At 40.1% G+C, this 23,831-nt stretch overlaps 1 protein-coding gene across 1 annotated transcript in view; it reads right to left on the bottom strand.

Annotated features, from left to right (window-relative positions):
* The window catches only part of ITPR2 (inositol 1,4,5-trisphosphate receptor type 2), a 526,257-nt gene that overhangs the window by 457,564 nt on the left and 44,862 nt on the right, over positions 1–23,831 (bottom strand). Inside the window, exon 2 of the mRNA XM_082849662.1 lies at positions 23,439–23,509. Coding sequence (XP_082705788.1) covers positions 23,439–23,509 — 71 coding nt within the window. The remainder of the gene's footprint in view (positions 1–23,438; positions 23,510–23,831) is intronic.

Raw genomic sequence — 23,831 nt, forward strand, 5'->3', positions numbered from 1 at the left:
GTTAGAATGGGAGAACATATTTGTAAAACACATAACTGATAAGGGATTAATATCCAAAATGTATAAGGAACTCAGACAACGCAACAGCAAAATAGCAAACAATCCAATTTAAAAATGGACAGAGGATTCGACACCAATAGCAAAGGTAACAAAAGCAAAAATAAACAAGTGGGACTACATCAAACTAAAAAGCATCTGAATAGCAAAGGAAGCCACCAACAAAATGAAAAAGCAAACTACTAAATGGGAGAAAATATTTCCAAATCATCTATCTGATAAGGGGCTAATATTCAAAATATATAAAGAACTCATACAACTTAATGGCAAAAACCCAAACAATATGATTATAAAACGGACAGAAGATCTGAACAGACATTTTTCCAAAGACATACAGACGGCCAACAGGTACATGAAAAGGTGTTCAACGTCACTAATCATCAGGGAAATGCAAATATAAACCACAATGAGATATTAGAATGGCTGTCATCAAAAAGATAACAGATAAGAGGTGCTGGTGAGGATGTAGAGAAAAAGGAACCTTTGTGCACTGTTGGTGGAAACGTAAAGTGGTGCAGCCACTATGGAAAACAGTTTGGAGATTCCTCAAAAACTTAAAAATAGAACTACTATAAATGTTCCAGCAATCCCACTTCTGGGTATATACGTGAAGGAAATGAAATCACTCTCTCAAAGAAGTACCTGCACTCCCATGTTTGTTGTATTATTAATTAAAATAGCTAACACATGGAAACAATCTAAGCGTCCCCCAATGGATGAATGGATAAAGAAAATGGAATATATACCACATACAATGGAATATTATTGGAATGAAATATTAATGGAACATATACATTGGAATATGATTTAGCCGTAAAAAAGGAAAACTCTTGCCATTTATGACAGCATGGATGGAACTTGAGGGCATTATGCTAAGTGAAATAAGTCAGGCAAAGAAAGACAAATACTGTATGATTCCACTTATGTGGAATCTAAAAAAAATAAAAACACAAACTCACAGAAACACAACAGATTAATGGTTGCCAGAGGTCGGGGGTTGATGAGGCGGGGGCGGGGGGGATGTGAAGGTGGTCAAAAGGTACAAACTTCCAGTTAAAAGATAAATAAGTTCTGGCGATGTAATGTACAGCATAGTGACGGTAGTTAACAACATTGTATGGTATATTTGAAAGTTGCTAAGAGAGTAGATCTTAAAAGTTCTCATCACAAGAAAAAAAAATTGCAACTATGTGTGGTAACAGATGTTAACTGAACTTGTAGTAGTTGTTTCACAATATATACATATATCAAATCATCTTAAACTTGTGCAATATTGTATGTCAATTATACCTCAACAAACTGGAAAAAAGGACTCAGGGGTTGACAGGGGTCGGGGGGAAGGAGGAATGAATAGGTGGAGAGCACATATGCAGTGAAACTACTCTATGTGTTACTATAACAGTGGATATATATCATTATTCATTCATTAACTGCTATAGAAAGTACACAACCATGAGTGAACCTTAGTGTAAACGGTGGACTTTGGATGAAATGATGTGTCTACATAAGTTCATCAATTGTAACAAATGCCTTACTCTGGTGGCGGATGTTGATATGGAAAATCTCTGTACTTTTCCATCAATTTTGCTGTGATGCTAAAACCGCTCTTAAAAATAAGTGTCTGGGCTTCCCTGGTGGCGCAGTGGTTGAGAGTCCACCTGCCGATGCAGGGGACGCAGGATCGTACCCCGGTCCGGGAAGATCCCACATGCCGTGGAGCGGCTGGGCCCGTGAGCCATGGCCACTGGGCCTGCGCATCCGGAGCCTGTGCTCCATAAGGGGAGAGGCCACAACAGTGAGAGGCCCGCGTACCGCAAAAAATAAAAAAAATTAAAAATAAGTGTCTAATAAAAGAAGAGCAAGGCTAGTTTGGGGCTCTGCCCAGTTAATTCTAGATTAGCCAACCTAATATTGGCAGTTTTCATCTTTCCTCTTCCCTTTTTCCTCCTCCATCAAGTGGTATTTATCAAGTAAGAGAAGAGTGACCTTTTCCCCCTCCCTTTCTTACTCCTCGGGCTTTTTGTTTCCTCTGTAAAATGATCCTGACACCTTATCTGCCCTTCCATGAGAAAGCAGAAGATTGATAATGGTCTCTGAATTTGTGGATTGTGGTGACACTTTGAACAAAGTAGAATCTGCACCAAATAGCAACTCCCAATGTTCTAGGATGACTAAAAGTATGTGTTGCTCTTATTTTTTAATAATACTTACAATTTTAAAGGAAAATATTTCAAAACATAAAGTAACATATCCTCTTCAAATTTTATTAATAAATAAAAGGTTATACAGTAACAAGAGAGGTAGGTACATTATTTTCTTTTGTTTTTAATCCTTCTTAGCTATGAACTACTTCAAATATACAGAAAAGCCTAACAAAAAATAAAATTTTCCAGACTCATTTGTTGGACATTTAATGAGTACCTAGTATGTGCCAAACACTATGGTATTTGCTGTGGATGAAGAAATAAACAAGAAGGTTATACTCGGGACTTCCCTGGTGGCGCAGTGGTTAAGAATCCGCCTGCCAATGCAGGGGACTCGGGTTCGAGCCCTGATCCGGGAAGATCCCACATGCCGCGGAGTAACTAAGCCTGTGCGCCACAGCTACTGAGCCTGCGCTCTAGAACCCGCGAGGCACAACTACTGAGCCCACGCACCTAGAGTCCGTGCTGTGCAACAAGAGAAGCCACCGCAATGAGGAGCCCGCGCAACACAATTAAGAGTAGCCCCCGCCCACCGCATCTAGAGAGAAAGCCCACGCAGCAACAAAGACCCAACACAGCCAAAAATTTAAAAAATAAATAAATAATTTTTTTAAATGGTTATACTCTGTTCGTAGAGCTTTTACTTTCATAGGGGAAATGTATACTCATGAACGTGTAGCAAAAGTGCACATATTTCTTTTTAGTGGCATTGATATTTCATGGTTTACTTAGCCTAAAAATATAAAAATATTCCTAAATTGTTGAAGATTTTTATTGTTTTTCTTTTCTAGCTATTTTGAGGAACACAGCTTAAAAAAAAAAATAGTTCTGCAAGTTCTTTGTCCACTTTTTTGGCTACACTAAGACTCAACTGAAACAAAGGCTTTGATAAGATTACCAGGCCCTTCCATCTAGATCTGCTGTCAGATAGGACAGTAAGGAAAGTCTAACTGACATAACCTGGAATATTTCTTTGTCTAAGTGGAACTTAAGCAATACCCTAGAATTTTGTGCGAAAACCCCAAAAAATAGTATTTTCTATGGGACATACAAAACAACTAAAGATACCTTATTTGCGTTGAACTACAGCCATCCTATTTTGATTCAACAGCCTATGTTAATTATATACTTTATACGTTAGTAATAGATTTTATAAGTTCGTTCATCGTTGAACTTGTATCTTCATGAGTACGTAGAGATGAAACGTTATTATTTAACACTTAAGATCAGAATTCTTTGCTTGCTGGTTATTTTATATTTTCCTCCATCAGCCAAAGCCTTGTAAAATAGGCTTGGTTCATCTGACAGCTCTCCAGAAAGTCTTTGCCAATTTATAGTTTCTCCTTGAGTGTAAGAGTACCCATTTCCACACAGCCTCTCTTTTTTTAAGAGGGGGAAGTACATAGCCTCTCTAGAGCTTACAGTTTTCACATATTGTGGCTGATTGGACAATCATAATGGTACATCAAGTTGTTTCAACCTGAAACTATGAGTTTTAACATTTATCACCTGTTGGCTACATAATATTTTGCTTTTTCATGGCAGTCTTATTAATATAAAATTTATATAGCATTAAGTTCACCCCTTTAAAGTGTACAATTCAATGGTTTTAAAAATATTCAGAGCGCTGTGCAAATATCACCATACACTAATTTTAGAACATTTTCATTACCTCAAAAAGAAATTTTGTACTCATAACCCACCCCCCCCATATCCTCTTCCTTCATCCCTAGGCATCACTAATCTAACTTGTGTCTCTGTATGTTTGTCTGTTCCAGATATTTCATATAAATGTAATCATACAATATGGAGTCTCTTGTGACTGGCTTATTTCACTTAGCATAATGGCTTCAAGGTTCATCCATGCTGTAGCATGTATTAGTACTTCATTACTTTGTATGGCTAAATAATGTTCCACTGTAGGGATATATCATGTTGTGTTTATCCATTCATCAGTTGATGGACATTGGGAATTTTTCCACTTTGGGCTATTATAAATAATCCTGCTATGAACATCTGTATACAAGTTTTAGTGTGGACATTATGTTTTCATCTCTTTTAAGTATATACCGAAGGAGGGATTTGCTGGGTCAAATAATAACTTTATCTTTTTGATAAAGTTTTGTTTTCCAAAGTTTTGTTTTCCAAAATCACACAGCATTTTGCATTCCCACCAGCAGTGTATGAAGGTTCCAATATCTCCACATCTTCAACAACACTTGTTATTATCCATCTTTTTGAGCATAGCAATCCTAGCAAGTGTGAAGTGATATTTATTGTGGATTTTATTTGCATTTTCCTAATGACTACTGATATTTAGCATCTTTCCATGCTCTTAATTAACCAATTTATATCTTCTTTTTTTTGAGAAATATCTATTCAGATCCTTTGCCCATTTTTCAATTAGGTCATTTGTCTTTTCATTATTTTTTTTAAATACATTTATTTTATTTATTTTGGCTGCCTTGGGTCTTCATTGCTGCGTGCGGGCTTTCTCTAGTTGCAGAAAGCAGGGGCTACTCTTCACTGCGGTGTGCAGGGTTCTCATTTCGGTGGCTTCTCTTTGTCGTGGAACTCAGGTTATAGGCACGCGGACTTCAGTAGTTGTGGCTCACGGGCTCTAGAGCGCAGGCTCAGTAGTTGTGGTGCACGGGCTTAGTTGCTCCGCGGCATGTGGGATCTTCCTGGACCAGGGCTTGAACCCGAGTCCCCTGCATTGGCAGGCAGACTCTTAAACACTGTGCCACCAGGGAAGTCCCTGTCTTTTTATTATTGAGTTGTAAGAGCTCTTTATATATTCTAGATACAAGTCCTTTATTAGATATATGATTTGCAAATATTTTCTCCCAAACCATGGGTTGCCTTTATACTTCCTTGATGCTGTCCTTTGAAACACAAAAATTTTTATCAATAATTTTGATTAAGTCCAGTCTATCCATTTTTTTCTTTTGTTACTTGTGCTTCTGATGCCATATCTAAGACATCATTACATAACACAAGATCACGAAGATTTACTCCTATATTTGCCTCTAATAATCTTACAGTTTTTTGTTTGGTTTTTGTTTTTTTGTTTTTTTGAGGTACGCAGGCCTCTCACTGTTGTGGCCTCTCCCGTTGCGGAGCACTGGCTCCGGACACGCAGGCCCAGCGGCCATGGCTCACGGGCCCAGCCGCTCCACGGCATGTGGGATCTTCCCGGACCGGGGCACGAACCCGTGTCCCCTGCATCAGCAGGCGGACTCTCAACCACTGCGCCACCAGGGAAGCCCAGTCTTATGGTTTTAACTCTTACATTTAAGCCTATAATCCTCTTTCAGTTAATTTTTGTGTGTGGTCTTTTCACTTTTAAATGTCCAAAGATTTCCTGCTACTATAAAGACAGGAAAAAAGATAAAGGTGAAGTACCAAAGGACAACCTATGCGTTATAGCTAGAAAACTCAAACCCCTAAAAACTTTAGCAAGCAGAATATATGTGTGTGTAATATGTATTTTTAATTATTATTATTTTTCCTCCTATTATGGGCCTAGCTTTTAGCCCTTCCAGTGGCGAAGGGCAGGCAAAGCTGCAGATCAACAAGTATTTTCCTCTTTTTGCTGCTACAAGCTTTCTTGTTCTTTCTTTGACACCGCTGAAGCAGCCAGGCCTCCCTCTGAGCCTGGAGTCTGTTACAGATCTTCACATGGGGCAGTAGGTATTTCAGGACAAGTTAAAACGACTTCTTGAATTTGAGTCTTCCTTCTGATAAGAGCAGTACTGTCTGCCAGTACTCCCCCCTCTGCCTGGAATTCCCACCGGCCTCTGCCACCTCCAGACATTCAGCCCAGCTTCACATAGGCAGCCAAGAAATAAAAAAATTCTGAGCCTGAGACAGAAAACGAACTCAATATGAAACAACTCAAATTTTTTTCCAGTGGCTTTAAAAATGTATGTGTTTATATGTCTGTGTATATAAAAAAAAACTTGGTTTTTTTTCTGAATATAAAACTGATATATGATCACTGAAAAACAATTTGGAAAATCTAAAGAATACAGAGAAAAAATAAAGTCCCACCTCTTTTCATGTCCCAAAGTTAACAATGTTTATCATTTTGATGTATATCCTTAGAGAGAAAGGCAGACAGTTACCAAAATATACACTTATACATGCATATATATTTTAGATAACTGAAAATGTATTATATGTACAGTTTCATGTAAAGCTCTTTTTCCACTTCACATATTCTTTTTTTTACAGTTGTATTGAGATACAATTTACATACAGCACTTTACAAGCTTAAGGAGTATGGCATAATGATTTGACTTACATACATCATTAAATGATTATCACAACAGGTTTAGTGAACATCCATCACCTCATATAGATACAACTTTAAAGAACAGGAAAAAACTATTTTTTTTCCCTCCTGCTCAGAACTCTTAGGATTTACTCTCTTAACAGCTTTCATGTATAACACACAGCAGGGTTCATTATCTTTATCATGTTGTACATTACATCCCTAGGGCTTACTTATCTTATAACTGGAAGTTTGTGCCTTTTGACTGCCTTTCTCCAATCTACCCTCTCTCCCCACCTCCCCCGCAACTCTGAAACCACAAATCTGTTACCTTTTTCTATCAGTTGGTTTGTTTGTTTTTGAAGTATAATTAACCTACAACACTATGTTAGTTCTTGTTATACAACACAGTGACTCGATATTTCTATACATTTCATACAAAGATAATTACATCGTTATTGACTATATTCCCTACACTGGTACATTTCATACCCACGCCTCAATTATTTTGCAAATGGAAGTCTGTACTGCTTAATCTCCCTCCTCTATTTCTTTCCTCCCCACACTCCTCCCACTCTGACAACCACCTGTTTGTTCTCTGTATCTATGAATCTACAACTCAGTTTCTATTTTGTTACGTTTGTTCATTTGTTTTGTTTTTTAGATTCCACATAAAAGTGAAATGGTACGGTATTTGTCTTTGTCTGACTTGTTTCACCTAGCAAAAGACTCTCTAGGTCCATCTCTGTTGTCATAAATGGCAAGATTTCATTTTTAATCATGGCTGAGTAATATCCCATTGTACATGTAAACACTAATTTGTAAAGACAGATGCACCCCTCTGTTCATCATAGCATTATTTACAACAGCCAAGATATGGAAGTAACCTAAGTGACCACCAACAGAATAAATTAACGGATAAAGAGATGTGGTATATGTACATATATATATATATACACACACATTTCATATTTTATAGTTATTAAACATTATTTGAAAACATTAAATTCCCACTTAGGACTCATCATGGTGTATACATCCTTTTCCTCCTTTTGTATATTTAAGTTTACTTCGTCATGAAAAATACTATGATAAACACTGCATCTCAAACATTTCTCAAATTTTTATGCAGTTTTACAATCTTTATACTTAATTCAATCATTCACAAATAGTCATCAAAGACCCATCCTGCTATAGGCACAATGCTATGGATACAAAGCTGAACTAGAAAAGCTCATGGAAAGTAGCTATTTCTCCTGTCCCCTCATTTGGTCCTGCCTCCTTGGTATACCTGCTGGCTTCCTGACTTCTAGTTACTTTTCCTGACCACAGTTCTCACCTATTCCCTGCCTGTTCACTGCTTTTAACACATGTCTTTTCCTACAGCTCAGTTAAGCTGATTCCTAACTCTTGCTACTTGACTGTTTCTCTAGTAAGCTGTTCTCAAATTTTTGGTCTCAACACCTCATTATACCCTTACAAAATTATTGAGGACCCCTAAGAGATTTTCTTTTGTGGGCTGTTTCTATGGATGTTTACTGTATAACAGATTAAAACTGAGACATTTGCAACACCATAAAACATAAGCACATGTTTCATTAGCCAACAGACAGATGACAGCATCACACTTCACAGAGCCTCTGGAAAACTCCACTGTACAATCAAGAAAGAATGAGAGTAGAAAAGGTAAATAACAAGTTACTGTCATTATGAAAATAATTTGATCTTGTAGACCCTCTCAAAAGGGTCTTGAAGACCCCCAAGCTAGAGAACTACGTCTAGGTCTTTGTCCTACGACAAACTCACACTTTGCATTGACCATCTCTTATGGCCTATGACCACGATGGTGGGGCTGTCTTTGGCTTGCTTGGTTACTATATAACCATCCCAGTGTGGCTCACAGGGCACAAGTAATAAATGCTCCTGATTGCCTTGTTTCCTCTGCAAAAAAGTGATCAGTTTCCAAGTCCTAAAGGTTTTACTCAACTAAGTCAATGTTTCTAGGATAGTCACCTTCTAGGCTATTTAAGTGATGAGACATTGAATTCCAGGCTGTTTAATAAATCTGATGTAGGAGGGCAAGGAAGGGACAGGCAGAGCATCCAAAGAAGCCACTAGACCATGCTACCTATCTCTTGTGTTAGGTGAAAATAGGGAACTCACTTGCTCTCCTGACTTGTCTACATGGAAGCCAACTAGTGAAGGTACCTGCCTTTAGTTTTATTAACAATGCTGGCCAAATATATATTTTGAAAAAACAAGGGTTAGAAAGAAATAGGAATTAAAGAACTTTCACTGTTATTGCTTTAAGTCAAAATATCCGTTACACTCAATCAGTTGCTCTTTGCTTTGTTTGTACGTTTGCCCACTGGACAGCCACACTGTTTTTTTAACATGACATTTCCGGTATTGGACTTTTTTCTTTTGTGTTGTAACGTTACAAAACCTAACTCCCAACCTAACCACATACTTAACTTTGTTTTAACTCCTTTCCTTCCAGTATTTATCCACATGGAGGTTTTAATTATGCAGATACAATCAGGATACAAGTTGCGTAACTGTGAAGCTTTCTACAACAATCATAGCTCGACTTGTGCTTCACGCAGTACATCTAAGTGGAACTAGAAGGACAAATTCTGCAGCCCTATTTCTCAACAGAGCTGAAACTTCTGTCGTTTAGAAAGTGCTAGCTTAAGAAGCATTTTTAGGCTACCTATGCCTATGATTCCAAGACAGGACACATTATCTTCTGGTTCTTGATGGACCTGGAGAGCCTCTGGAAATTTAATTTTAACCGGCTCTAAGGTACCCAGAGGAAGATTCACACACACACACACACACACACACACACACACACACACACACCCCACCACCACCACCACCACCACCAATCACAGTCATAGAGCAAAACATTAGAAAAGTAGCGAGACTCCGTCAACTCCTGGGGACACATCACTTTCACTTTCAGGGCATAAATCTCTTTGCAGGGGTCCCCAGCTAACAAAGGACAATAAGGCTTGAGCAGAACAAGGTGAGAGGGTGGTGCGTGACCAGCTGAGGGTGGATCTCTACTCGAGGGCTGCTTTGTTCAGTTTTTACCTCTTGTTCTTCAGAAGGCCAAGTTCACAAACTACTTCCAAGCATTTGTAAAGCAAACATTGCCACCCGCCAGCAGTTCGCTGTATTCTGAAATTGCTGTATTTACCTTGAAAACCACAAAATGTAAACAAGGGCACCTGATCAGAGAAGATCTTTAAACTGCTCATTCACTAAATTAACACCTGGGAAGAAAAGGCAGTTGACTTGGACTTGAACACACAATGTACAAATCAATCTTTTATCTTAGGGGTAGCTTGAATAAGTTAATGATTAGTAAGCTTTATGGAGATGCACGGAGACTTCCATAAACAAAACATATTAATATATTTAATACTCAAAAGAGTAAAACAAGTAAGGCCCACCTACCGTAAGCTATAGAAGTATAATCTTAATTCACACATACTTTCACTTAAAATAACAAATGTGTGTAAGACACTCTCTCTCCCACTGGAGATGCTTTATGCTATACAGCATGTGAAAACTGGGGCGACTGACTTTTTAATATGTCTTTTTAAAAATATTTATTTATTTTTGGCTGCTCTGGGTCTTTGTTGCAGCACATGGGATCTTCACTGTGGCATGCAGGATCTTTAGTTGCGGCATGTGGACCCTTAGTTGCAGCATGCGGGATCTAGTTCCCCAAACAGGGATCGAACCCGGGCCCCCTGAATTGGGAGCATGGAGTCTTACCCACTGGAGCAGCGGGGAGGTCCCTTAATATGTCTTTTACTATGCCTAATACATGACAAAATACGAGAAGATAGGGAAATAGTTTATTTAAAAATAGCTACTATTCAGTGGGAAGCAGCCACATAGCACACGATCAACTCGGTGCTTTGTGTCCACCTAGAGGGGTGGGATAGGGAGGGTGGGAGGGAGACGCAAGAGGGAGGAGATATGGGGATATATGTATACGTATAGCTGATTCACTTTGTTATGCAGCAGAAACTAACACACCACTGTAAAGCAATTATACTCCAATAAAGATGTTAAAAAAAAAGAAAAATAGCTACTATATAATACATTGAAGAGTTTTTGAGTGAGCCATAGTTTTAGTTTTACAGACAGTCTGTGCTTCTTACCACAATGTGTTTCTGAAAACTATATTACAAAAGCAATGCATTTCTCATAGGAAATTCCACTGGAATAATATAACTGGGATTACTTTCCTAGGGAATACAAAGATAAAAATGGATATAGCATAGGTAGAAATACTGTAACCCTCCATATATTTAGAAGAACGAACATCTTGTAAAAGTGATTAAAATGTGCTTTGTTATACTTTCATAAGGATCATTCTTTTCCCCAAAATTACTACTGTATCATGTAAATATCTGAAGACCTCACCAAGGACCCTCCCATGTATGAGGACCCAAAGAGGCAAAGAGTCCTGAATGGATAAAGTCTTTCTCCATCTTCCCACACTGCTAGACTTAGAAGTTAAAAAAAGTCACAGAAGTGTAGAGTGGGGAGACTTCATTATTTTTCAGTGAAGTCAAGAGATTATTTTTGGGTCAAGTAAACTTCTAACCACCTCAGGGCTATTTTTCCTCTCCGGACTATCCTACCTTGAGTTAGCTAAATTCACCCCTCCTGCCTCAGCCTTTTCCAGAATGCTGTATAAATGGAGTCATACGTTATGCAGCCCTTGGAGACTGGCTTCTCTCACCTAGTATCACGTTTTTGAGATTCATCGGTGTTGTTGGGTGTATCCATGGTTCACTCCTTTTTACTGCAGAGTGGTATTCCACTGCATGTATTGTTTATCCATTCACCAATTGAAAGATATTTTTTAACTGTTTCCAGTTTTTGCTGTAAACATTGAGGAACAGATCTTTGTGTGAACTTAAGTTTTCACTGCTTTTGGTAAATATTTAAGAGTGAGATTTAGGGCTCATATGGTATGTGTATATTTCACTTTATAAGAAACTGCCAAACTCTTTTCCAAAATGGCTGTAGCATTTGGTCCACCACCGGCAACATATGAGAGTCCTAGTTGATCTGCATCCTTGTCAACACTTGATATTGTCAGCATTTTTATTTCAGCCATTTTTGTAGAGGTACTTCATTGTGGCTCTTGATATTGCTGTTTTTAGGGCGGCACCTTAAATGTTGGTGTTCCCAGGGATTCCATCTAGGGTACTCTTTTCTTCTCACTCTCACAGTTTTAAATTCTATCTACATGCTATTAAATTTCAAATCTGTATTTTCCATCTGGATTTCTCTCCTGAGCCTCCAAATTAACAAATCAGGAAATCTCTTAGATATTCTCCTCTGGCAGAAAGGATGCCAGAACCAAGTTCATTACTGTGGTAAACTGCAAACAGCCATAAATTCTTCTCAGCCCTGTATGCATGTCCCTTTGCAGGTGACTTTGCAGGTACTCCCATCAAAAGACGAAGTCAATTTCTCCACTTTTTGCCTCTGAACTTAGCCATATAACATTAGCAAATGTGGCACAGAGGTTTGAATAGCACTTGAGCATTGGGGGATTGCGCTTTCTTGCTGTTCTCACGCTCTCCCTAGGGAAGAATGTGAGCTAGCCTGCCAAATAGTGAGAGACACGTGGCCCGGCCACCCCAATCAACAACCTATCCACAGGCAGACACGTGAATGAAGCCAACCCAGACCATCCAGCTGCCAGCTGACCCCAGACACATGAGCAAGCTCCTCAGAGGTCAGCCAAGCCAGCTCAGAAGAAAAGAATCTACAAGCAAACCCGCAGATTCATGAGTTAAGTAAATGAATGCTCAGAAAGCCACTCAGTTTGGGGGGTTTTGTTACATAATAATACAGAACTAACATAATTATCCTCTCCTATCAAGTAGTTTGTTTTATATTCCATATCTCAATAAGCGCTGCTAATACCTACCACATTGCCCAAATCTGACACCTGGGGGAATTCTAGGATGCGTCCTCTCCCTCACCTCGACCTTCCACCACACTCCCACATACAAGTAGTCATCAATTCCTAATATAGGTAAATTTCTAGCTACTTAGTCCCTTATCATATTCTGAACTTTTTTAACAGTCTCTTAGTTGACATTCCATCCTACATTTTCCATCTCTCCATATAAGAAAATCGTCTTTCAAAATTTCAATTCTGATCATGTCATAGCCCAGCTTAAAAGTCTTTAATTGTGCTCCACTATCTTTGACATAAAAATTAACTGCCTCAGCATACAAGACCATTGGGCATCTGGACTCTCCTCCAAGCTCACCTCTGCCACTCTTCCACATTCTCCTCAGCTTTTAACATTCCTAAAAGCCACAACCACAAATGGGTCATGCTACTCCACACCCCTGTGCCTATTTCTCCCCAACCCTCTCCTTTCCACCGGATTAACAACTGCCCATTCTTCCATAGCTCCAGCTCACCTCCATGCTTCCTCTAAACTCCTAAGGCAATTATAATCCCCTTCTCTTACTTCCACAGCCCTTTGGGACTTAAGACAGTATAATTAGTGGTTAAGTGTCTGGATTTCAACCAATCCTTTGCTTCTTACTAGTTATATGACCTTGGTCAAGTTACTTAACTTCATTGTATTGTACCTCAATTTCCTCAATAGAATGGGATGTGGCAGAGAATGTTCCCCTTCCCTCCACCCTCCAGTATCCATTCTCTTCTTCCTTTAGATGACAGAACTCCTGAATTCTAGGTAGGCACATGGCCAGCCCACTAACCATCACATTCCTCAGCCTCCTTGCAGCAGACGTAACTATGTGTATGAGTTTCCCGTGGCTGCCGTAACAAATCACCAAACTTGGTGGCTTCAAACAACAGACATTTATTCTCCTGTAGTTCTCAAAGACCGATGTCCAAAGTCAAGGTGTCGGCAGGGCCGTGTTCCCTCTGAAGGCTCTAGGAGAGAATCCCCTCTTGCCTCTTCCAGTTTCTGGTGGCTCCTGAGGTTCCTTGGCTTGTGGCCACATAACTCCATTCTCTGTCTCTGTCTTCACAAGGCCTCTCCTCTATGTGTGTGTCTCCCCCTCTTTTGTCTCTTATAATGTCATTTGTCATTGGATCTGGGGCCCACCTGGGTAATCAAGGGTGATCTCATTTCAAGATCCTTAACTTAATTACATTTGCAAAGTCTCTTTTTCCTATGAAAGTAACATTCACAGCGTCTAGGTGTTAGGACATGGACTTATCTTTCGGCAGACAGCCATTCAACCCAATATACTATGTGACTATGACATATGAGTAGGAGTAATATACGCAATTCCAGAAGTCCTCCTTAAAGAAGTACTTGCTCTGGATTCCTCTTGCTCCCTTTCTACTGACTGAGAAGTAGTAACTATTGAAGCAACTTTGGAAACCACATGTTGAAGAGAGTAGAGTGGCAAGATGGTTCTGGATTACTCATCTAGGTGCTATTAAGTGAAATAAACTTCTATCTTATATAAGCCATTGGTTTTTGTTGTTGTTGTTTTATTTCTGTTACAGCGCCTTATCTAGTACATGCAGCTAATAATAATATCTTAATAAAAATACATACCAATGGGCTTCCCTGGTGGCGCAGTGGTTGAGAGTCCACCTGCCGATGCAGGGGACACGGGTTCGTGCCCCGGTCTGGGAAGCTCCCACATGCCGCGGAGCGGCTGGGCCCGTGAGCCATGGCCGCCGAGCCTGTGCGTCCGGAGCCTGTGCTCCGCAGCGGGAGAGGCCACGACAGTGAGAGGCCCGCGTACCGCAAAAAAAAAAAAAAAAAAAAAAAAATACATACCACTTAGGGTTGCATAAGGATTAAATGGATTAATAGAATGTAAAGCATTGCAGACATCACCTGACATATAGTAAGGACTAAATAAATGTCAGTGATTAGCCTCAGTGGTAACAGAGTAGCCCTGGTCACATTTAGTTATCATTGCTTTACTTGTCTATCTCCTGCAGAAGACCAAATTTATTGGGGTAATGGCTTGGCACTTTCATCTCAGTATTGTACTTGAAAAACTACCAAACATTCTGTTACTGTTTAAAAGGGAAATGCAATTTAACTCTGCGTACCAATCATTACCCTAGGAGCTACTTTCATGAAAAGGTGAATACTAGGCCTGAAAAGCCTAGATGTCCCTTCCCTGCAGGCACCAATCTTTCAAGTTACAGGTCAATTGCTATCTTAATTAAGAAGCTTTTCTCATCTCTCAAAACAGGAAATTAAAATCTCCATCCTCCCACCATACCTTTACCACAACTTTTTATTTAGCCCTTATCATTGTCTACCTTGGGTTGCAATTATTTATAAACATATCTTATCTCCCTCAGTAGATTATAAATTCCTTGAGAGCAGCATTCGTTTATGATTCATTTGAACCTTAGTAACTAGTTCACACACTGCACTGCACAGAGTGGATAACCAATAAATCTCTACTAAATTTATCAAGATCTTACAGTGTGAAAACGCCAGCTTCAAATAAGCCTGCCTCGCCACCTACCAACTGTGAGACCTTGAGCATGTTAACTTTACTTCTCTACAGTGTGGTTTCCAAATCTGTAAAATGGGGCTATTAAGCATTAAGTAAGGTAACATGGATAAAGGCCATCAAAAGCACTCAAAGTTAAGAATTCCAATATTTAGGACTTTCTATTCTTAGAAAGAGCCATCTTGGTTATGAAGTTAAAGTGTTCACAGACAAAAGGCATTTATTCAGTACTTGCAAAAAATTTAGACACATATTTAATTTCATACGCAACATTAGAAGGGAGATTTTAACACACGAGCCCCCAGCTCAGGAAAATCGGCCCGTGGATACACGATCAGTAAGCAAGGGAGTTGTTCTAACACCACTAAACCACGTATATCACAAGTGTTAATTTTCTGCCCATTACTTTTCACTCTTCAAGGAGAACATTAAACTTCACAAGTCAAAGCCACAAATCAATCAAAGTTCATACAGCACATATATATTTTAGATATTCAATTAATTGTATGAGGGCAGCCCTAAACAGCAGGTGATTAGATTTCCAAAGTAGTCTTATTTGACCATTCAAAACCACAGCAACTCCCCTCCAATAGAGACTAAGGTATTTTAAAGTACGAGCCCTTTTACAACCCTGACTAGCTTCAATAGAAGAAGCAAAGAAGCAAAGTAATCTGTTTTCATTTCATCCTTTGGGCCTTCTCTGAAACCTCACTGAAAAGAATAAACTTATTACCCCATTTCCACTGCCACTTAAGAGTTTAATAATAAGCTGTGGAAGGTTCTTAATATGATTACCATAAATACACAGAATCAACAGAGCAATAACATTGAACTGGAGAGTTTTAAAGACATTTGTTAATAAATTTTGTAATTTCTGTCTTGGAAATCCACTGCAATTTTCTAAACTTCTCTGAGTAGCAGCAAACCACAAAACACTACAACCTAAAAGAACTTCACTTAACGCATGTAGAAGTTTTCCTCTTCTCCTACTCACACTACAGATTTATATGTTAGAATGCACATTTAACACCAACAAGCTGAAATTTAGAGGCCTAGAATACAAAACTGTAATACTATAACAGGTCTATACATTGCCTTCTCATAAATGAAGTAATCAGCTAACAACTATGTTACATGCTGGGTAGTATTAAGACCTCCAAAAAAAGCATGTGACAAAAAAACTGAAATTATATTGCCTTTAAGAATTATAATTTTTTTCTAGAAAAACATTTATTTATTAATTCAACAAAAATTAAGTCAGCCCCAGTGATATTGAAAACACTGTTCTTGATCTTGGGAATTCAACAGAACACAGTCTTGCCCTCAAACACTTGGCAGTCTCATTGCAGGTCTCTCAACTAAAGAAACGAGTGCAAATTCTGAGCACGCACAGTACTGTGACCGCGTCCTCGGGCCCAAGTTCACTGACACCACAGTGGATCCCAGCCTGTGGGCAGGTTCCAAGCTCAAGCTCCCGCATCTCTCCTCTTGTCCTCACGAGGGCTTCCCTGACACTTGAAGAACTTGCTCAGCTGCAAGCAGCAGCAATCCAGATGTCTGTGTGGGAGGGGGTGACAACTCAACCCACAGAGGATGGAAGCTGGTCCCAGCCTTTCCGCCCTTGGGTAGGAGATTCTGAAGCACGTTCCTCATAGTTTCTCCCAGGGCCCTGCAGGACTGAGTTCCAGCTGCCACAGTGGCGGGTCTTATTCACACTTTACTGACTTTCATTCCGTGAGGCTGACTCTCCTTCACTCCCTCACTCACGCTTCCCAGGACCACCTCCCAAAGTAATTCGCTCCATCCACATCTTCCAGGGTCGAATGTGTAGATGCTCCAACTAACACAGTCCTAATCTATTTCTCTTCAGATATATCCAACCACACTAGAAGAACACATGAAGGGAGAGTATCACATATATCCCTTTTTTTTTTTTTTGCGGTACGCGGGCCTCTCACTGCTGCAGCCTCTCCCGTTACGGAGCACAGGCTCCCGATGTGCAGGCTCAGCAGCCATGGCTCACGAGCCCAGCCGCTCCACGGCATGTGGGATCCTCCCAGACCGGGCCACGAACCCGCGTCCCCTGCATCGGCAGGCGGACTCTCAACCACTACGCCACCAGGAAAGCCCACATATATCCCTTTTATCCACTTAAATTTCAAGATGTCATGAGGCTGGGCATTTGAATAAATAACGTGGATGAGAGTTAAGATCGAAAAAGAGAGAGAAAAAGAGGAAGCTTGGCAGGTTAGAACAATGACCAATGCTAAAAAGATGAGAGTAGCCAATTCTCCGCTTGGTTCCAAAATACCAATTATGCAGCACACGAGGAGGGAAACAAGGGTCCAGAGATGCGAATGAAAAAGCCTCAGGAGTTTGGGTTGACTAACAGCTGCAGGTGAGTTAGGGAGTCCTACTCAGGACTCTTGGGCTGCAAGTGTGGCATCCAAAAAAGAGGGAGAGTCTCATCAGACTGCACCCAAATGTACTATGTTCAGTTCTTTCTACACCGCTAAGAATCAATTTGACAAACAGGAGCCTAACCAGAAACGAAACACAGCAGTGCGATGAAGACTAGAGAAATCACTGAAGAATCTGTAGCTGGCAACAGGTGAAAGAATTTTTTTTAATTAAGACCGTAGAAGAAAAGACCTACAGGAATATAATCGTTCTAAATAAATACTTAAAGCTCCACTGTGTGGAAGAGGGATTAGATGGAATCTGTGTGGCTTTACTGGACCAACAGGTAGAATTTACCGGAGGGCATTATTCAATAGACAGTATGGTATAGTGGTTCAAAACAAACAGCTCTGGAGTCAGACAAACTTGTTTTGACTCCCAACTCTACCACTAATAAGCTCAGCGACCTTAAAACGGTTGTATACTTTCTTTATACTGAACTGTCCAACTGCAAAATTGGGATAACCACAATTTCTACTTTATAGGGTTATTGTGATGACTAAACATTAATGCACAGGAAGCCCTGAGCCCAGTGTAGCATGTATTAAATGCTCGATAAACGGTAGTAACTTCAAATCTGAAACAGTTTCAGTCTTCATCCCAAAAAATTTACACTAACATCAAATCTGAAGAAATACAATAAAGCAATTGTTAAGCTGGTGGAGGAAGTATTTATAATTGGCTCATACCAGAGGACTACTGTGCTAGACAAGACTGACATGTTCAACTACATAAAAAGTCGAAGCTACGACCTAGCTGGATGGCTTTTTCACAGATGCTTTTAAGTGTATAACCTCCATGAGTAGAGCCAAAAGGTAAGAGTGCCAGCCTTCAAGACAACTTCCCGGAATTATATGCAGAGAAGGAACTGAGTTAAAGAAATGGTCTTGTCACTGTTCTCCCAAGTCCCTGAAACTCACTACCTGCTTTCGTGTGGCACCGCACAGCAGAGAAAGTCTCTGTTTTAGCTCCTGAAGCATTCTAACTTATTGCCTCAGAATGACTTTTTGCTTTCCAGAAGCAGCCACTTGGTAGGGTTAGCGGATTAGGAAACAGTCACGTTTCAAATGACCACAGAGTCTCAGAGTTGGAAATTTCAAGACCAAATGGCCCAAGGCTGTGAACTATCTAATCAACCAAGAAAAGGAGCTGTCTCTGCTTTCCTCAGCACTCCTGGGGAGTGGCCCCCGGGGTTCTGCATTACTTCTGTGTTTTATCACCCTGATGGTAATAAAAGGACACACAAACCTCCCTTGTTTTGATTTAGATCAGTTTCTCCTCCTAATAGAAAATGCACATGTATTAATACACACAAACTTTTGGAAAAATCTACACCAGGGTTTTCTAGAGAACAGGGGGAGATGTACGTGCATAAAAGAACTAGGAGAAAAAAAAGAAAAATGAAAAGAATATAAAGTCAACAAAAATAACTGCTATAATTTAGTGTGGGGGAAGAGGGTTAAATTGTATATCAAAAAACAGGACCACTGATGAATCGTGTTGATAATATGTGCCCCTGTACAAGGCAAGGAGAAGGGCAGTTAACCTCAGTGCCATTCCTTCTCAAAACCTAAGCCCCACTCTAATCATGACAAAAACATCAGCCAGACCGAAACCAAGGGACATTCTACAAAATACCCAGCCAGTACCCTTCAAAAGTATCAAGGTCATAGAAAAAATACAAGGAAAGACTAAGCAAGTGTCACAGGCCAGAGGAGACTAAGGAGCCATGATGACTAACGGCACGTGGGATCCTGGATGGGATGATGGGGAAAGGACAATGGAAAACTGGTGACATGCGAAGGAAGCCTGGAATTTAGTCAATAGGAATGTACAAATGGTAATTTCTTGGTTTTGACAAATGTACCATGGTTATGTAAGATGCTAACACAGGGGAAACTGGATGGAAGGGAAGTTTCTATACTACCTTTACGACTCCTCTTACATCTAACTGTATTCCAGGGACCTCCCTGGTGGTCCAGTGGGTAAGACTGCGCACTCCCAATGCAGGGGGCCTAGGTTCGATTCCTGGTCAGGAAACTATATCTCACATGCATGCCACAACTAAGAAGCCCGCAGGCCTCAAATAAGACCCAGCACAGCCACAATAAATAAATAAAATAAATAAATATTTATAAATAAATAAATAAAAATGTATTCCAAAGTTTAAAGTTGATCTTTAAAAATGAGAGAATATTTGATCATGAAAAGAATTTTGCACTCACTTAAGAGAAAGCCAATATGCTTCGGTTAATACTATTCCGATTGGGTGGTTTCTACTGAAAATAGCTCTCCATCCGCCAGGTTTTAAATAACCCTTGGGAAGTTGTTTGTTTGTTAAAACTTCATTTCCTCTGTTCATGAGAGGCAGTGTGACACAGTCAAAGGATCACTTCTCGTACAATTTTGTGTATTGAGGAGACATGTTAACCTCTTTCAAACTCTGGCGCCTCATTCAAAAAAGTGGGGAACTGTACTAGATTTACTTTTAATTGGCTAAAGCTCTAAGATTTTATGATTCACTTGAACAAATCATAAAGTGAGTATGAAAAATAAAAATCTTTTCAAATTAATTTCAGAACATCGTTTGGCTAAGGCAAGAGGAACTGAGGGGCAGCTGAACTATAGTTTCTGATACACTATAGTTTCTTCACATTATCTGAAAAGTAACAAGAAAGGAGGGTGCTCTGGAAACCTAGCAGAGGAGTCTGGAAATGCAGGAGCGGTGATCTTGGAAGGCAAATCTATGAAAAAGTGATGGCTTTTACAGCCAAAGGGAACAGGAGAAATACACTCAGGAAGAGAAGAGTGAAGCTGCAAAAACACAAGGTATGAGAAAGGATACAGCATTTGGGAAAACAAGGTTTGCTTATGGCTGCCGAGCAGCGTGAAGGTCAGGGCAGAGACAAGCCCATCTCAGGGAATCCTCCTCCGGGGCTCCGTTAGGATGGGCTTCCAAGAATCAGAGAAGAGTCGGAGCTTTAAGATAAAAGGGAACCTTGAATCTCCAACAGGAAGATACCCTCCTTCTCCAATGATGAGTGGAGTGAGACACATGGCTTAGTCTTAAACTAGATGTAGAAAATGAGAGCAAACTAGCAAGGACAATGACCTGAAGTATTAGATTACAGGAAAAGCCAGCCTTGCAGGGGCGGACGGAGCACCTGAGTGATTCATACTTTGAACCAGTGCCCGCTGAATCATATGACACCAAGTATCTGTGCATTATTACCTACTGGGTACAGAGCTGTTACCGCAGAGTTCCCTCAGATACAGTAAAATATCTAAAAGAAAAAAGGCAGCCACAAAACCTGAAGGTTTATCTTTGACAGATTAACCTCCCCTGACTGACAGAGGAATAAGGCTACCCAAGCTCGTGGCGGTGAAGCGTGAAGCACCCCTGGGAACCAAGCTGTTTCACACGATCCCAGGGAAAGTTTGGGTCTCCCACCCACAAGCATCTAATGCCTTTTTTTTTTTTTTTTTTTTGGATGTCTACTATGGGCAAACCTCTGTGCCTGGGAAACACACAAAAAAAATAAATAAATAAAATCCTTCCCTTGAAGAGGTTATAATGCAAGAGCAGAGTCGAATATGTTTAAAGGAAATACATCATGCCTATTATAAGTTAGCTACCATTTGTATAATGACTTAAAACACTTTTACATTTATTCTCTGGAAAGATTCCAAGCCTCACAAAGCCTTGTGTGGTAAGATTATTCTTGTTTTTATACAGCCCTGGTCTCAGCAGCCAATGACAGATGTCCTCTGAGACGCTAAGTGGCTGGGTGACCTACTTAAGATGACACAGCCAGCGAAAGTGCAGTTAAAACCCGGACCCCAAGCTTTTTTCTGTTACAAATGCTGATTTGTTGTCCCAGTTCGCTTTTAAAACTTTTTATCTTTATCATCCTACAGTTCACAAAGGAGTGTCTGTGGGTCTCGATTTGCTTATCATCCCTACTCTGAACTCAGTGTGTCTCTTCCACCCGAGGAACAGTGGTTTTCTACAATTTAGGAAGGTTCTCGCCCGTATCTCTTTACATGTTGCCTCATTCTCACGCGCTCCAGCCTCTCCTTCTAGAATTCGATTAGATGCTGCTGGATCTTCTCAGTCCCTCCTCCAAGCTTTTAATGACTTGTTCAAACTTTCCTCTGCACTGCGTTCTGGGTAATTTCCTCAGCTCTCTTTTCTATAACACTGTCTCCTCATTTTTATATACTAGCTAGTTCACGCTCTTTAGAACCTATATCTTCCTTTTCGTATTGCCCATTCTTCCATTAGGCTCCTCTAGCCTCTTCTGTCTCTGAAATCATTTCCACACACTTACTGCACAGCATCTGGCAAGGTGTCCCGGAGCACTTCGCATCTTGTTTGCCACAACTGCTGACTCTCCTTCATGTAGTTCTACTGTGAGTCCATCCTCGGTGGGAACTGTGTATAGTTGAGAACACCTCACGTGCCCAGGGCTGGGGGAGTGTCCCCACTGAGCACTGTTATGGGTGCTTCTAATGGGTGGTGTATCCCCCACAGCCTTCTTTCTGCTAATTTCTTCACCTGGGGAGACATCTGGATCACTTATTCAAAGTGACCAATTTCGGGACTTCCCTCGTGGTGCAGTGGTTAAGAATCCACCTGCCAGTGCAGGGGACACGGGTTCGAGCCCTGGTCCGGGAAGATCCCACATGCTGCGGAGCAACTAAGCCCATGCGCCACAACTACTGAGCCTGCGCTCTAGAGCCCATGAGTCACAACTACTGAGCCCGCACGCCACAACTACTGAAGCCCGTACACCTAGAGCTCGTGCTCTGCAACAAGAGAGGCCACCGCAATGAGAAGCTTATGTACCGCAACGAAAAGTAGCCCCCGCTTGCTGCAACTAGAGAAAGCCCATGTGCAGCAACAAAGACCCAACACAGCCAAAAATTAATTAATTAATTAATTTTTTTAAGTGACCAATTCCACTCAAAGGACATTTACTGTCCTCGTCACTCTCTCTGCAAGATGAAAATGCAATATTCTTGCACATTATTATAAGAACTGTGTAGAAAGTGCCTATCACAGAAAGTGAAACATGGGAAACATGTACCAAACATTAGGCATCTCCCTTCCCCACTGCAGGGAGAGCACATCCCGAGTTGGGTCTGGGGCTCTAGCAAATCCCTTTGACTCTCTCCCTAGATCTGTATCCCTTATTAAACCTGCTTTTCATCATTGTGAGGAGGAATGCTTACACAGTATGTTCAAAATGAATGCTGTTTTTAAATTCTTATTATAAGTATACACAAACTATGAAATTGATTTGCACAAGCTCTTAATTACTGGTTTTCGTTGTCTATGATTCTCTGCAAGTTCCATTAATCCTTCTCTTGTAACAGTTATAATCAGTCTCCTACTATGAACAATTTCTCAGTTGACAGTATGATGCTGTCTCTAAAATTATACCTACAAGGGAGTTCTAAGACACTTGGTAGTTATTAGATACCAGCCAAAGTGACATTTTAAAAGCTAAGCTAACACATCAGCGTCACCATCCTGGAGATTTTACAAAGATAAATTAAAGAGTTGATAATGAAACGCTAACATTTATAGTACAACTCACACGGAAATACATAAACACATATCATTCGGCTGTATTTACTGGTTTGAAAAGTGGCCTCTCACAGTTAATTACCAAGATTTCCTTTCAACACACAGACTATTGTCCAGCAAAACAAAACTTGAAACTATTCTTTCAGTATCAACCCTTCAACGTGTAAAAGAAGAAAAATGATGGGGATATTTTTGAAAGAATTTTCAGTGGACATATTTCTATTTGAAAGTTTCACGCTGAATAAAGTTCTAACATTCCTTATTTTAAGACACAAAAGTATCCCCAGTTGGATCACATAATATAAAGTAAGCATCTCTTTCTTACCTCGGAACTTCTTGGGAGGGTTGGCGAGGTCCCCCGCCTCTGGGTGCACCACACATCTGTCATCCACTAGCCTGGAAGGAAAAGCATGTTCACATGTTGACATCGTCATATTCACAAAGCGCTGACTGCACGTGGATACCGCATAAATATTTACAGAGTTTTAATACCATTCTTCACTCAGAAATGTTTGAAGAGTCATGGATTTGTAAAAGGATTTGGTTACGAGGACATGAATTAAAGCAGGGTTTATGAAATACAAAATTAAGAAACATTGTTAAGTGGTAGGAAACTGGTTAGAGAAATCATGATATAGACAAACCACGGAACACTGTAGAGCTAGTTACAATTCTATTCTTTAAATGCACTGGCCTGCAAAACATGTATAATATGTTG

Source organism: Leucopleurus acutus (genome assembly GCF_964270905.1).
Source record: "Leucopleurus acutus genome assembly, chromosome: 11".
Taxonomy (NCBI): domain Eukaryota; kingdom Metazoa; phylum Chordata; class Mammalia; order Artiodactyla; family Delphinidae; genus Leucopleurus; species Leucopleurus acutus.